This window comes from Balaenoptera physalus (genome assembly GCF_965194825.1).
Source record: "Balaenoptera physalus genome assembly, chromosome: 13".
Taxonomy (NCBI): Eukaryota; Metazoa; Chordata; class Mammalia; order Artiodactyla; family Balaenopteridae; genus Balaenoptera; species Balaenoptera physalus.
The window spans coordinates 68,027,115-68,044,427 of NC_138892.1; the positions used below are offsets into that span (position 1 = coordinate 68,027,115).

The 17,313-nt window shown below is 34.8% G+C and overlaps 1 protein-coding gene across 9 annotated transcripts in view; it reads left to right on the top strand.

Annotated features, from left to right (window-relative positions):
- The window catches only part of SCAF11 (SR-related CTD associated factor 11), a 69,957-nt gene extending 53,688 nt beyond the window's left edge, over positions 1–16,269 (top strand). For 4 of the 9 annotated variants that reach the window (XM_082422535.1, XM_082422534.1, XM_082422539.1 and 1 more), the window contains 9 exons: positions 5,632–5,690; positions 5,943–6,052; positions 7,031–7,132; positions 8,907–9,013; positions 9,666–12,368; positions 13,124–13,470; positions 14,495–14,713; positions 15,077–15,196; positions 15,482–16,269. In XM_082422535.1, coding sequence (XP_082278661.1) covers positions 5,632–5,690; positions 5,943–6,052; positions 7,031–7,132; positions 8,907–9,013; positions 9,666–12,368; positions 13,124–13,470; positions 14,495–14,713; positions 15,077–15,196; positions 15,482–15,628 — 3,914 coding nt within the window. In that variant the 3' untranslated portion in view covers positions 15,629–16,269. The remainder of the gene's footprint in view (positions 1–5,631; positions 5,691–5,942; positions 6,053–7,030; positions 7,133–8,906; positions 9,014–9,665; positions 12,369–13,123; positions 13,471–14,494; positions 14,714–15,076; positions 15,197–15,481) is intronic. The other 5 variants (XM_082422536.1, XM_082422538.1, XM_082422540.1 and 2 more) reach the window with 5 other exon arrangements.
- The last annotated feature ends 1,044 nt before the right edge of the window (positions 16,270–17,313 follow it).

A 17,313-nucleotide genomic window follows, 5' to 3' on the forward strand; every position in this document is an offset into this window, starting at 1 on the left:
AACACTCCCAAACTCATTCTATGAGGCCACCATCACCCTGATACCAAAACCAGACAAAGACACTACAAAAAAAGAAAATTACAGACCAATATCACTGATGAATATAGATGCAAAAATCCTCAACAAAATACTAGCAAACAGAATCCAACAACACATTAAAAGGATCATAGACCACGATCAAGTGGGATTTATTCCAGGGATGCAAGGATTCTTCAATATACGCAAATCAATCAATTGTGATACACCATATTAACAAATTGAAGAATGAAAACCATATGATCATCTCAATAGATGCAGAAAAAGCTTTTGACAAAATTCAACACCCATTTATGATAAAAACTCTCCAGAAAGTGGGCATAGAGGGAACTTTCCTCAACATAATAAAGGCCATATACGACAAACCCATAGCAAACATCATTCTCAATGGTGAAAAACTGAAAGCATTTCCTCTAAGATCAGGAACGAGACAAGGATGTTCACTCTCACCACTATTATTCAACATAGTTCTGGAAGTCCTAGCCACGGCAATCAGAGAAGAAAAAGAAAAGGAATACCAATTGGAAAAGAAGAAGTAAAACTGTCACTGTTTGAAGATGACATGATACTATACATAGAGAATCCTAAAACTGCCACCAGAAAACTGCTAGAGCTAATTAATGAATATGGTAAAGTTGCAGGATACAAAATTAATGCACAGAAATCTCTTGCATTCCTAGACACTAATGATGAAAAATCTGAAAGAGAAATTATGGAAACACTCCCATTTACCATTGCAACAAAAAGAATAAAATACCTAGGAATAAACCTACCTAGGGAGACAAAAGACCTGTATGCAGAAAACTATAAGACACTGATGAAAGAAATTAAAGATGATACCAACAGATGGAGAGATATACCATGTTCTTGGATTGGAAGAATCAACATTGTGAAAATGACTATACTACCCAAAGCAATCTACAGATACAATGCAATCCCTATCAAATTACCAATGGCATTTTTTACGGAGCTAAAACAAATCATCTTAAAATTTGTATGGAGACACAAAAGACCCCGAATAGCCAAAGCAGTCTTGAGGGGAAAAAACGGAGCTGGAGGAATCAGACTCCCTGACTTCAGACTATACTACAAAGCTACAGTAAACAAGACAATATGGTACTGGCACAAAAACAGAAACATACATAATGGAACAAGATAGAAAGCCCAGAGATAAACCCATGCACCTATGGTCAACTAATCTATGACAAAGGAGGCAAAGATATACAATGGAGAAACGACAGTCTCTTCAATAAGTGGTGCTGGGAAAACTGGACAGCTACATGTAAATCAATGAAATTAGAATACTCCCTAACACCATACACAAAAATAAACTCAAAATGGATTTGAGACCTAAATGTAAGACCGGACACTGTAAAACTCTTAGTGGAAAACATAGGAAGTACACTCTTTGACATCAATCACAGCAAGATCTTTTTTGATCTACCTCCTAGAGTAATGGAAATAAAAAGAAAAACAAACAAATGGGACCTAATGAAACTTCAAAGCTTTTGCACAGCAAAGGAAACCATAAACAAGACGAAAAGACAACCCTCAGAATGGGAGAAAATATTTGCAAATGAATCAGCGGACAAAGGATTAATCTCCAAAATATATAAACAGCTCATTCAGCTCAATATTAAAGAAACAAACAACCCAATCCAAAAATGGGCACTAGACCTAAATAGACAGTTCTCCAAGGAAGACATACAGATGGCCCAGAAGCACATGAAAAGCTGCTCAACATCACTAATTATTAGAGAAATGCAAATCAAAACTACAATGAGGTATCACCTCACACCAGTTAGAATGGGCATCATCAGAAAATCTACAAACAACAAATGCTGGAGAGGGTGTGGAGAAAAGGAAACCCTCTTGCACTGTTGGTGGGAATGTAAATTGATACAGCCACTATGGAGAACAGTATGGAGGTTCCTTAAAAAACTAAAAATAGATTTACCATATGATCCAGCAATCCCACTACTGGGCATATACCCAGAGAAAACCATAATTCAAAAAGATACATGCACCTGAATGTTCATTGCAGCACTATTTACAATAGCCAGGTCATGGAAGCAACCTAAATGCCCATCGACAGATGAATGGATAAAGAAGATGTGGTACATATATACAATGGAATATTAGTCAGCCATAAAAAGGAACGAAATTGAGTCATTTGCTGAGACTTGGATAGATCTAGAGACTGTCATCCAGAGTGAAGTAATTCAGAAAGAGATAAGTATCGTATATTAACGCGTGTATGTGGAACCCAGAAAAATGGTACAGATGATCCAGTTTGCAGGGCAGAAGTTGAGACACAGATGTAGAGGAGAGACATATGGACACCAAGGGGGGAAAACTGCGGTGGGGTGGGGATGGTGGTGTGCTGAATTGGGCGATTGGGATTGACATGTATACACAGATGTGTATAAAATTGATGACTAACAAGAACCTGCAGTATAAAAAAAAACAACTAATACTAAACTTTCATTGGGTTATTTGTATGGAAATATGTTAATATAAATGTTTCAGACGTAACATGAAATTTCTAAAAATCTTAAAAAAAAAAGACTAAAAAAAGAAAACTTTTGGAAATTAAGAATATTATAGTAGAAGTTAAAATATTGAACAGAAGTGGAAGGTGAGCTTAGAAACCTCAGAAAGTGGGACAAAAGTCAAAGAGGTGATAGGGTATTATTAGTTCATGAGGTTTCAGTACTGAGTACTAAAATTCCAGAAAGGAAAAATAAAAGGGAGAAATTTATCAAGAAAAATACAACAAAAGAAACTTTCCCAGAATAGTAGCGTATGAGTATCCAGATAATTAACCTAATACCTAGTAAATGACGAAAGAACTACACTTAAGTGCTTTATAAAATCCTAGAACTCTGCATATAACAATATTTGAAGAGCTTCTAGAGAGAGAAAATAGACAATGTGTAAAAGAATGTTGTCAACAACAATAGATGGAGCAGTGGAGCACTGCCTTGAAAATTCTGGGGAAAACAATTACTAACCTAGAAAATTCTGTACACTACCAAACCATCAGTCAAGTGTTAGGGCAAAATAAAGACATTCTCTAATACATAAGAGCTCAAAAATTCATTCTCACACATCCTGTCTCATAATTATACTGGAGAATATGTATGTGTCACTTAATGAGAAAGTAAACAAAGGAGCAATGTGAGATTCAGAAAATGAGTTCCTAAAAGAAACAGGAGAAAAAAAATACGAAAATGAGTTTCGACCCAGGAAAAAAGGGGATCGTGACGATGATAGAGGACAGTCTCAGAATGACGGTTGAACAGCAGCTTTTAGAGAGTTAATCAGTTCAGATTGGAGCAAGACAAAAGAAGATTATTTCCAGGAGAGTGGGGAGCAAACTTGATGGATGAATTGATGTATTTGAGTGTATTAAGAGGAGATTTATACTTTTGTTGTAGAGTTAGCCAAGTTAATGATAGATAATATGTTAAAGAAAAAAGAAAACAAAGCAGTCATTATCCCTAGGAGAAGCAAGAAGTTGTGCAAGAAAAGTAATCATAATTCAGTACATGGTTCAGCTGAGAACGTCTATATAGTTATAATTATGTAATATTGCTTATGTCAAATGTTGATATATCAAAAGAACATTAAGGTAGAGGAGCAAAAGTCTTTATCTTCTATAGAAAAAAAAATTGGAAAATATCTGAAACCAAAAAAATCAAGGTAGAGTAGTATAAGCATATTATTTAGAAATAAAGACGTAAATATGAGAGGAAACAGCTAAAGGATTTGATGAGTGCTTTGGTGGAGCTGAAATCAGGAGTGGGGATTGCTGTAGTTTTTTTTTTTTTTTTAAATAAGTCTAGAAATGCTGTTTGACTTCTTAAAGTATGTACGTGCATTACTTTGATAAAAATTAAATAAAAAGATGTATCACTGCTGCCCAAAGGATAGATTAGTAGAATGAACTTGTGAAATGGTCTCTAGGAAACCACAGTTTAGACAAATCCACCATTGGAGCTGCTCATAATCACCTGAGAATTACCCAGAAATATGTGAAATAGCTTTTGGATAAGATTTTCATACTTAGCATTGGCCAGATAACTAACAGTTCTTCCCACAGAGAGCATTTCATCTGTGGTGGCTTCTTGACATAGGCTTCCAAGTGAAGGAATGCTGTGTAAACAGTACGTACTTATTCGGTATTGAGTGAATGAAACCTGAATGAGAAAAACTTAGCATCCTTTGGGCATAAAAAATACTGTGTAGCTACAACACAGCAATTCTCGGTCTAGTTGAAGGAAATTGTTATTTCTAAGACTGTGTCTGGGTACCTATCACATTTTTATTCCTGGCTTCTTTAACCACTTGAAAAAATCAGTATCATCTTTTAAATATACATCAAAGGGTAGGAAAATAAGTTCCTGGAACTCAGCCAGCACCCCTCTCCCCAGCATGAAATTTCATTTGTTACAACAGTTCTGGGTGGGACATGTGTGGAGGATGGATAATAGCATGAAACCATACAGCTGTTGTACAGTAACTTAAAAGGAAGTTAGTATGTTATTATGTAGAAAGTAGGCTGTTACCAACTGGACTGACAGAAGAAACCCAAAATACTTACAATCTTGCAGTGGCAGGAAACAGGCCTCCCAGTTAGTCAGGTTGATTTATTTTGAACAAAGTTAGTAGGGCCTTTGTGAGACAAGCTTGGCTGGCGATTGAAAGACCAGTTGTTGATTGTACTGTAAACTTTTCCCAGAGTTCTGAGGAGAGAGCAGTGGCAGTACCAGCAGCAGTTTATTGCAGAAAAGTGTATTGATAGGCAGAGATGACTAATAACATAGGCTTGATGATAAAGAAAAACCAAGAGCAGTAATCTATAAAGATGTTAACACAATTTTTGTGGTTAGCAGAAACTATTCGTCCTTTATCTTCCTTAACCTGGAAGTATGTATCCATAGAAATAAATTTTCAGATGGGACAGGTAAAACCAAAAAATAAGTCGTAAGCAGTACAACCAAAAACGTTGCTATAGCAGAAAGCTGTTTTAATCAACACTTCTACTTTTCCTAATTCTATAAAGTTTGAGGAGGAAGGGGGAGGGTACTTAATTGAAGTTGGTGACTGTGGCCAAATGGTAATTTATGGTTGACAAGGGCTGATGGCCCCAGTTCCCCTGGTCAGCTTCTACTTGAGGTGAGTTAACAGTACCTCTTGTTTAGGTCATAACTTGAAAGGACATATTAAGTTCATTATTTATATTAAATAATTTGACTTCTTTTATATGCTTTTTATTATAAGATGGTTTAAGTTTGCACATGGTGCTGGAAAATATTGACTAGAATTTTAATACTTAATGCTCCGAGCATAGCAATTTTACGTGCTTCACTGGTTTTCTGTATTGTGGCCTCTTATATTTTCCTTTTGTCTGTGGCTTAACAAGATAAAATTAGCATTTTAAAAAATTATATAAATGCAAGTACTGTTATTTTGAATACAACAACTTTTCTACACATTTCAACCTTCTCTTGTCAATATGCCAGTATTAATACTTGTTTAAAACCTTTTAAAATGAAAATTAAGGGAAGATCTTTTTGTGTCTTTGTACAGGAAACTCTAAATACAGTGAAATGGGAGGAAAAGAAAATGCAATAATAAAGACAAATAAGGTTTGTTGAAATAAAGAAAACTATTTTTCTTAGATAATAATAGTTTATTATTGTTTTGGTACATAACTCTAGTGCCTCAGGTATATCAAAATATTTAAATATAACTATTGGGTGGGCCAAGAAGTTCGTTCGAGTTTTTCAGTTAAGACTTAACAGAAAAACCTAAATGAACTTTTTGGCTAACCCAATATTACCTACCTATTATGGAAAGATTTTGTTTGCTGTAACACCAACCTCTCTTTACTTTTCTAGCCTCAAAGATCAAATCCATGTACAAATCAGTGCTTCAGAAATTTTTTCTCCAGTATCTTCTCTTCTAGTAGTCACACTGGAGAATCTTCTTTTACCTGTACAGCTTACCGGTTAGTATTTTTTGCTTTTAATTTATGCTTTTTATATTTGATATTTTAATTATTATAGTTAACTTTTGGTAGAAATTTAAACTTGGCTCAACAAACATTATGAAAGCACCTTGTTTTATGTTTTTGTTTCTTTTGGCAAATAAACAAAGGGAAACCTGTTACTTTGTGACCCTCTATTATGCAGTGACTGCCTATGCTAGTGGTCTTCCTTTTCATTAATAATAAATTAAGTTGTTCTACACAAGGTTTTTATGTGATAGAGAAGTAGGCTAGTTGTTAAACGATGAGGGAAGTAACTAATAAAGCAGAACACTTTCAGAGTAGACTCAGTCATCTTTGAATCCTTAGTAACTGGCATTATAGATACTGAGTAGATATTTGTGGAATTTGAAGATTAAGTTGGGGTTTTAAAATCACATGGAGTTGGTTGAATGAACAAGACAGATTAAGATTGTGATTTAATTTTAGAGGCTGGCAAGGTACCAAAGAAAACAATTACATCCGAGTAGCCTTTTGAAAAACTGAAGTGTACCCATTTTTGGTTACAAAAATAACCATGCCTTCCTTTATTTTCTTCTTTTGTCTTACGCTTAGTTTCAGATGGCAAACTATTGCACCTAGAATTTTGGCTGGAACTGCTTGCTGCAACTTTGGTTCATGGGATAGAAGTAGTGTTGCTCTTTTCTCTCAATAATAAGGATATTAGTCTGAATTGACTTTTTAATTCTGTCACTTAAGATAGAAATTCAAGTGTTATTTTTATGAATCAGATTAGTACAATTTAGATTTATAATATAAAAATTTTAGTTTAGGAATGAGTTCATTTTGAAAGTGTTTAAATAGAAAAAGGTTCTTTTTTTAAAAAATGTGATTTATAATGCTAGGTATAAAAACTTCTGCTATTTATGGTATAACCCAGTTGTTATTCTGAACTTAAATATTTGGAATTCTGATGAGGGTCTAAAATTTATCTTTTAGTACAGAATTTATAGAAGTCAATGAAATCAGTGCATTGATTAGGCAGAAGAGACAGGAACTGGAATTGTCATGGTTTCCTGATACATTACCTGGAATTGGAAGGTAAAAAAAAATTGTTTACTAAAGTGCCTACATGGTAACATGTGCATAAGATATCATTAATAAGGCATAGAGGTATCTTATTCAATAGGTATGTTTCTAAGAAAGTTTTGTTTAATTCAACTTTGGTGTTTCAGATGCCTAATGAAAAGCCCTTCTTTAAAGAACTCCTTGAAAAGTAAAGAATATTTTATTTATTTGTTTAATAAATGTAGATATTTGATTACTTTAACAGGGAGAGCACCCAAATGATAAGATTCATTATTAGTAATAGCATTCAGGTCTTCCATCCTTCTTCTATCTTTCCTCCCTTCCAGTCTTCCCTGTGTGCTATTAGCTAAAGCACTGATTTTACCATGACACTTACCATCTCCACAGTGTTATTCTAAGTAACTACTTGATCAAGTCCCTACTTTGCCCTGGCATTCATGACTTTCTATAATCTAGCCCTTTCTTTCTTAGTTTATTCTGAAGCTATTAACACATCGGTAGGTACACGATGTATACTTAAATCAGGCTCCTATGTAAAGACCAAGTTCCTTGCCAGAGTTTTATATTCATTCCTGTAACATACTGTAACTTTTATATATCACTGTAATACAGTTCTGCAAAGGGCCTTCACCCTCTAGGAATAACAATGGAACATAAGTAAAATTAGTCCAGATATGTATAATATGAAACCTTTTCTTAGAGCTGTTTTTTTTGTACATGTGCAAGTTGCACATTGTTTTTCAAGCTTCTTTCCTCCTACTCCAGAATCTCACCTTAGACTGGGTGAGATAGTCTTTTGTTAGGAGACCTGACTGAACAAAATATGAATCAGAGTAGGAAGAAGCTGAGGGTGGATTGGTTATAAATGAAGAAACTTTGGGGTCTTAGCAGGTCCATAGAGACCCTGGGAACCTTGAAGAGCCATCATCCTCAGATTGAGGAATTTTAGAATATAACATAGCAATAGAAATCAGGTGTTTTTTTCCTTTTTAAAAATGTATTTATTTTGATGTTTTTGGCCTTGATATATGCTGTAAAAACATAAAGAAGTCTAATAAAAAATGTGATAAACATCCATGATGGTTATCACATTCAAAATTCAAGTGATGTAGTTTTACTTTCAGTTTTTGTTACTTTTTTTAAATTTATGGACTGATTCCCCTTTGACCTTGATAATTTCTTTAAAACCTGATTTGATTAACTCGACTAAATTATCTCTTTGGTTGCCTGGAAGTGGAGGGGGGCTGGTGCAAGGGGCATGAAGGAGCTTTATGGGATGGCGGAAATGTTCTATTTCTTGTTTGGTGTGGAGGTTATACAGGTATATACATTGGTCAAAAGTCATCACACTGTGCACTTAAAAATCTGTGCATTTCATTTGTGTATTTTATTTATCTGCATTTTATTATCCAAATGTATTATTTTTTAGAGTGGTGGGGAAAAAAGGCTAAAAAATTTTTTGACAAAGTATTGCATTAATTTATTTAAACAAGAAACAACTGTTATGTATTAAGTTGCCTTTGATCTCCCTTTGCTATTAATTTAGCGAAAAACATGCTTTTAAAAGGTTTTTTGTTTTGTTTTTGTTTTTTGCAGCCAGTTGGTAGCCATCTTTGAACAATGAGTAACCTTGAGCTTACATTTTTAGCTATTTGGCAAAAAATAATTTAAGCACCCTGTATTTTAATGTTGCTAACCTGATTTGGAAAATTAGTACCTTTAAATTGCTGGTTTAATTTTTAAACCATTTAAACAAAAATGTCTTTATTTTGTTTTGAATTTTCAGAATTAGTTTTATACCCTGGAATATTGAAACAGAAGTCCTTCCTCTCATCTCCTCTGTGTTGCCAAGAACTATTTTTCCAACAAGTACCATATCTTTAGAAAATTTTGGTAAAGTTTTTGAAATTCTTTCTAGTTTAAAAAAAGTTATTAGCCTCTTTCAGTCTCATAAAAAGTATGAGTGTTGATGACTTAGAAAAAGTGTAAATAAGGTATAGATAATAGTAAGTCCTAGATATTTCTATAAATATTTGTACAGTGACTTGACTTTAAAATTGTCCCAACTAGAAAATCCCTTTTAAGAAATTACAACTTCATGTCTTTGAGGAACTGATTAGAAGTCTCCTTTCTATTTAGGGCTTCAATGTTCAAACCATGATCTTTAAAGTAATATCTCCTATTAATTATGAACAAATAATTTGAGTCTTTACTATTTGTGGATAGCTGTTGTCTGTTGCTTTTGCCTAGTGATTCAGTAAGCAAATGGCAGTTATCAGACGAAACATATTTTCTTTTGTTTTTTTCCCTATAAAATTGCCCACATGGATTCAAATCTTGGGATAACTCATTTCAGTAGCATTAAAAAATTGGTATTACTCAGGTGTTAGTAGCTATGCATTTATTTATAATTTGATTCGCAAGTATATTTTGTTTCACTCTGTTATAGATGTCTATTTTATGCTAAAATAAGCTTAAGCCAAACTATTATCATTTTTGAAACATACACTTACTTTTTACTTTTTTAAAAAACATGTATTATTAGGTACTTCTTGCAAAGGATATGCATTAGCACATACTCAAGAAGGAGAAGAGAAGAAGCAAACTTCTGGTACGTCAAGCACCAGAGGATCAAGACGAAAACCAGCAGCAACAACTCCTACAAGGAGATCTACACGTAACACGAGAGCTGAACCAGTCAGTCAGTCTCAGAGGTCCCCAGTATCAAATAATTCTGGGTGTGATGCCCCAGATAGTAATAATCCATCTGTAAGTGTTTCCTCTTCAGGTGAGTCAGAAAAGCAAACAAGGCAGGCTCCAAAACGGAAGTCTGTAAGAAGAGGAAGAAAACTACCTTTACTGAAAAAGAAACTTCGGAGCTCTTTACCTCCCCCTGAAAAATCATCTTCCAGTGATTCAGTAGATGAAGAAATAGTAGAATCTGACATACCACCTGTGTTAGAGAAAGAACATCAATCAGATGTAGAAAGTAGTAACACTGTGCAGATAAATGTAGAAAATGAGTCTGCTAATGGCTTGAGAAGTTGCAGTGAGCCAGTAGAAGAAAGTGAGGAACATAGTGAGACCCATGATACAGAGGAAAGAGTAGAATCTTTGTATTCTGAGTCTGGTACCCAAGATCCTCCTGTGCTAGTTGGAGAGGAGGAGGAAATTCAAAAAGTTGAGAATACAGGTATAGAGGCTAATATTTTATGTCTGGAAAGTGAGATTTCTAAGAATACTTCTGAAAAAGGAGGTGACCCATTGGAAAATCAAGACCAAATAGCTTTACCTTCAGAATCAGAAGTAAAAGCAGATGGATGTACAGATCATCTTCCAAATGATTTTCTTACATGTTCAGGATCTGAAATTGAAGTACACCAACCTATATCAAGCCTAGGTGAGATCCCTGAGAACGCAGAGTCAGCGGTTAATGAAGAAAAAGTTATGGAGAGTCCTATAGTAAAAATTATTGACCATAAAGATTCTACAGTAAAAACAGAACATCTTATTGACAGCCCCAAATTAGAATCTTCTGAGGGTGGAATTATACAAACAGTGGACAAAAAATCTATTGAGAGCTCAGAGGTTCATTTGCTTGGGCATGTTGAAAATGAAGATGCAGAAATAATTGCAACATGTGATACTTCAGGGAATGAAAATTTCAATAGTATTCAAGACTCTGAAAACAATTTATTAAAAAAAAATCTTAACACCAAATTGGACAAATCTTTCGAAGAAAAGACTGAATCTCTGGTTGAACATCCCAGATCTACAGAATTGCCTAAAACACATGTTGCACTGATTCAGAAGCATTTTAGTGAGGACAATAATGAAATGATACCTATGGAATGTGATTCATTTTGCAGTGACCAGAATGAATCTGAACTCGAACCATCTGTAAATGCTGATGCTAAACAATTGAATGAAAATTCTGTGGAGCACAGTTCCCAAAAGAATATGTCATCTTCTGGTCCTTCAAATGAAAAGGTTGAAACTGTATCTCAACCATCTGAAATCCCAATAGATACGATAGATAAAGCCAAAAAGCCTCGTACTCGAAGATCTAGATTTCATTCTCCATCTACAACTTGGTCTCCCAACAAAGACACTGCACGAGAAAAGAAGCGGTCTCAGTCTCCATCTCCCAAAAGAGAAACTGGAAAAGAAAGCAGGAAGTCTCGATCACCATCTCCCAAGAAAGAATCTGCAAGAGGACGGAGAAAATCTCGTTCTCAGTCCCCAAAAAAGGACCCACGAGAAAGGAGGAAATCTCAGTCTCGATCTCCAAAAAGAGATAGCACTAGGGAAGGCAAAAGATCTGAATCACTCTCCCCAAAAAGAGACACTTCTAGAGAGAACAGAAGATCTCAGTCAAGACTGAAAGATTCCTCCCCAAGAGAAAAATCCAGGTCCCGGAGCAGAGAAAGAGAAAGTGATAGAGATGGGCCAAAGAGAGATCGAGATAGAGAAAGGAGAACCAGAAGGTGGTCTCGGTCCAGATCTCGTTCTAGGTCACCATCAAGATCTAGAACAAAAAGTAAGAGTTCATCATTTGGTAGAAATGACAGAGTCAGTTATTCTCCTCGATGGAAGGAAAGATGGGCAAATGATGGTTGGAGATGTCCACGAGGAAATGATCGATACAGAAAGAATGACTCAGAGAAACAGAATGAAAATACAAGAAAAGAAAAAAATGACATCAGTCCAGATGCTGATGATTCAAATTCTGCTGACAAACATAGAAATGACTGTCCCAGTTGGGTAACAGAAAAAATAAATTCTGGGCCTGATCCGAGGACCAGAAATCCAGAAAAGTTAAAAGATTCTCATTGGGAAGAAAATAGAAATGAAAATTCAGGGAATTCTTGGAATAAAAACTTTGGTTCAGGTTGGATGTCTAACCGTGGTAGAGGTAACCGTGGCAGAGGCGCTTACAGAGGTGGTTTTGCCTACACAGATCAAAATGAAAATAGGTGGCAAAACCGAAAACCCCTCTCAGGGAATTCAAATAGTTCAGGGAATGAGACGTTCAAGTTTGTGGAACAGCAACCCTATAAACGGAAAAGTGAGCAAGAGTTCTCATTTGATACACCGGCAGATAGGTCGGGGTGGACATCTGCATCAAGTTGGGCTGTGAGAAAGACTCTGCCAGCAGATGTACAAAACTATTATTCACGACGAGGGAGGAATTCTTCAGGTCCACAGTCTGGATGGATGAGACAAGAGGAGGAAACAACTGAACAGGGTAACATTATGTTTATTTATCAACACTTTTATTTGAAGAAAGAGATTAAAAATTTAATACCTTATTTATATGAATTGAAATAATCCCTATTTATAGTTTTATGTTAAAATGAATCCCAGTTATTTACAAGTCACTTTGTATTGTATAATAGATATACACTTCAGTATTTATTTTCTTTTTTCACCCCATGCCTGCCCCAAACCTTGCCAAAGACATAAATATTTTAAGTATAATTTGCTACAGTAGAAGAATTTGAGATAGTACTATGCAGGATTTAAATTCTGTTTCATTTATATCAGATGTGTGCACTTGAATTTTTTTGATCATTGTTTTCCTATAAATAAGTCACTCTTCTAAAAAAGGTTTACCTTTTCTTGACTTCTCTTGGGAACATTGCAAGAAAAACTCTGTTGCAGATTTTTAAAAAGTGATTAACCTTCTAATTTAGTAATCTAATTAAATTTTATGTGATTATTTCTTTAACTAGGAAGTTTCTTGAGCTACTGATTCTTTGTGAGTGCTGACCAATGTTATTGTGTGAAGTTATGCTTTAAAATAATTTTAGTTGAATGTTTTCTTTCAGTTAGAAAATCAGCCCACATTATTTAGGAATGACAGGATTAAACTGAATAATTGGGTATTGGTTTAGGTGTTCTGTTAATTGCTATTTAATTGTAACCAGTGGTTCTTTGTTTCTCTGGCTAAAGAAATTTGTAACATGATTTTTTTTTCATAAGCCTTTTTTCTTTTGATAGATTCTAACCTAAAAGACCAAACAAACCAACAAGGTGATGGTTCTCAGCTACCTATAAATATGATGCAACCACAAATGAATGTAATGCAGCAACAAATGAATGCACAACACCAGCCTATGAATATCTTCCCATATCCAGTGGGTGTTCACGCTCCTCTGATGAATCTCCAGCGCAGTCCATTTAACATTCATCCTCAGCTGCCCTTGCATCTGCACACAGGAGTGCCTCTCATGCAGGTAGCTGCTCCTACCAGTGTATCTCAGGGACTACCACCACCACCACCCCCTCCCCCTCCATCCCAGCAAGTCAGCTACATTGCTTCACAGCCAGATGGAAAGCAATTGCAGGTATGTTTTCAGCAACTCAAGTTTAATCAACATAGCCATTGTACACATTTAGCTGTTAGGGACAGATGTTCAAGAAAGGGCTTCCTGGCTGGATACCCATACACAGTGACGCATTTGGTTGGGTTTGTGGTAAACCTTCCCAACCCCTTTTTCACCGTCCTTTCCCAAACCTCCCACTCCCAATGAGCAAATGAACTGAATGCATAGTGTCAAATCTGAGCTACATATAGGCTATTGCTGATACCCAAACAGGTTTTTTGGTTAGATTAAAAAGACCAAATTATGAGCCAAACTAGAATCAAGTGGTGGACACTTTCCCTGATTTATTGGACTTTTAGGGGGTGGGAACTTGTTGTGATTGGGTACTGTGATAAACCGTGTACTGTTTTGTTCAAACACCAGATAAAGCTGTTCATCGTCCATTACTGTCTGTGTTTCATTTTCATGAATTTACCATGCTGAAAAAAGTGCCTCTGAGGCACTTCTTAAATATAGAAAAATTTCAATAATAATAATCTGTAAACACTGTGTTGATCATAGTTTCATGTCTACATCTCAGAAATTCTAGAATCCTGACAGCAAGAGTTGGAAGAGCAAGGGGAGTGGGAATTTGGGATCTTGTATCTTTTTCTGCTGTCAACTCACTGCAAGTCATTTGACTTCACTGTCTCACTTTCCTCCATCTTTGAAGGGGGGGCACCTACTCTAAAGAGCCTTGTAGGAAAGATACTGTTATTAATGCTGCTCTGCTTCTTGTTGGTTTTAGTATTGCTGTCAGAACATTACAATACATATATATTTTTTTAAAGTCATCATGAAATATTTAAATGGGGCTCTGTTTAAGAATGTTACTCATTTTTCTTCAGTCCTTTAGATATAAATGACCTGAAATATGCATTTCCCTTAAGTATTTAAGTATTGGATTGCTTTGATTTTTTTTTTTTGATGTTATTTCTAATAGGTGACTAAAAGACTTTTATTGAGTACAAGTAATTCATTAACTGATGATAACTCTTTAAAACAGGGTATTCCTAGTGCTTCTCATGTAAGTAATAACATGAGTACACCAGTCTTGCCTGCTCCGACAGCAGCCCCAGGAAATATGGGAACAGTTCAGGGACCAAGTTCTGGTAATACTTCGTCATCAAGTCACAGCAGAGCTTCTAATGCTGCTGTAAAATTGGCAGAAAGCAAAGTAAGTGTTACAGTGGAAGCCAGCGCAGATAGCTCGAAGACAGACAAGGCAAGTTCAAAGTTGAGAGCAACCTACATAATTCTGTATATGATAAAGATGAAAAAATAACAGCTTTCTGTTGTATAAGTGGTGAAGGGAATTTATTGTTGATAGCCTTAAATTCCAACATTATTTAAAGGGTTCTGTCTAAATATGTTGGTGCCAATTGAATTACTGGTAGTATTTCATATTTATTTTTAGAAATGTTTGGTATGTGTTAGTAAATAACTATTTTGTATTTATAACACTAATATTTGAATAGTTCCTTGCAATAATGTAAATGTACAGTGTTTTCAATTTTATATTTTTAAAGAATTTTTTTTGAAAGTATGTGATTGGGCAAATAATAATTATATATTTTCCTCTCATCAGAAATTGCAAATTCAAGAAAAAGCAGCACAGGAGGTAAAATTGGCCATTAAGCCATTTTATCAAAATAAAGATATCACCAAGGAAGAATATAAAGAGATTGTGCGGAAAGCAGTAGATAAAGTAAGTTATAGCTTTAGTGGAGTTATGTACATATTATTCTGAACATGCCTGTTTTAATAAAGGAATGCTTAATTAAATTAATTAAAATAGTAAGAGGTAGCTTCTATCATTCTTGTCTGTTTTTTTACCTTTTGAGATAACTAAACATGTACCCGACAGGAGATAATGAAACATTAAAAAATGTCTGGTTATCTCTTTGGCATATTTGTTTTTCATAAAGCTTTCCATTTTCCTTTAATCTGTTTAAGGTATGAAAAAAATATTCCCCCTTCTTTTTTTTTATAGGTTTGTCATAGTAAGAGTGGAGAAGTAAATTCTACTAAAGTGGCAAATCTGGTTAAAGCCTATGTAGACAAATACAAATATTCACGGAAGGGAAGCCAAAAGAAAACTCTGGAAGAACCTGTGTCTACTGATAAAAACATAGGCTGAAGTGGGGAGCACTATAAAGGACACTATCAAGATACCTGCAAAGTGCAATTTCCACATGTACCTTTAATGGAAAATCATACATAACTGTGATTGAAATTTGGTTTTGATAAAATTATTTTTTTTAATGTAGGATATAATGTTTTGCTCTAAATAAATATAGTTCTGCACCGCAACTTCTATATCTTTTCCTCCCTTCTACCCCCCTCCCCCCCAAAATAAAAACAAATTCAAGGGAAAGTAAAGGGGTTAAAGGAATGTGCATTTTTACTAGGACTGTGTTATATTGTGGATACTGGAAGATGTACAGCTTTTTGATTTGAGCAATGGAGTGCATAAATGAACTTCTGAGTGCACTGGTTTTGGAAGAGATATATATAATACATTTATTCTGTCAGGCTAAAAATAAAGTATGATCTTTATGATTTTTCTCTCTAATTATACAAAGATAAATAATGTATTACCATGAAAAATATTTCTAATAACATACCAATTGCAGGGTTCCTACTGTGTATTTTTAAAGCACACATCTGAGTAAATTGCTTAGATAGAAAACAAATTATCACACGAGTAAAATTCAGTGTTCAAAACTTTAGAACACTGTTCACCTATTGTATCACCAAATAAAGGTTATGCTGCTTGTTTTTCTTTTGTGCCTTTTTTTCCCCCAGTTGAGATGAAGCAATTTGATTTGCTAGATTTACAACTTCGGCAGTCTAAGCTCTGTTGAATTTAGAAGACCTGTTTGGAGAAAGTGTTGACTTTGTAAAAATTATGTTCTTCCATAATATCTTCTACTTATCAGAGATGGTAAATTGTTTGTGCCAATTGGAGAATTGCTTTTAAGTAGTGACCCTCCCTTCCCTGTGGCTACGGTAGAATCATGACACTTGCTTGCTTCAGTGACTTTCCGGTTGTTGCTCATCTGACTAATCACTAATGAAATTCTTTTCACATTTGGGAAATCTCCAAATGCTTTACAGTGAATAAAGTGTTAATTTGGTGACCATATGGTGGCCATTAATCATGTTGCGAAATTCTAGACATTAAAACCGGTGTTTTGGAAAAAGGAGAGGAATTAAGTAATGGAGTCTTGGTTAGGCTTTCAGGGACTAGAGATTGGTTTTTTTTTAGTACTATTTTTATTAAAGGTAAGTTTAAAATGTTCTAGCCTTATTATTTTATTTGGCATCTTGGAAGAAAAAATGGATTATTTCCATGATAAACTGTTTCATTCCAGTAACAGTTTTCAATAGATACCAAATAACTGGAAAGCACTTCAGATAAGATGTTAATGGCACAAAGATGGATCTGTGCCTCAGTGAGACAGACTGACCCTTGTACTAGCTAAATAGTGAAAGCAATACTCTTTAGGACTGTGCTTTTCTGAAGTAAAGATTATCTGTTTCTCAATTTTATGTGTATAATACTTTCCTGGTGCTAGCTTTGATAGGCGAATTTTGAAATATTGGCCCCAGTAATGATTGTGCTAGTTCATAATCTTTATTAGATTATGAGTATAATCCCAAAAGTGGTAGAAATATTTCCAAGCAGTTTCTGATCTTTATTCTGCATTTCTGGGCATTTGTAATATGGTATTCTACTGATTTATATATATTTTTAATTAAGGTTTGTGTTTAGATTATGATGGGGAAAGAGTTTTGGAAGTATATTTCTTGAATAAAATA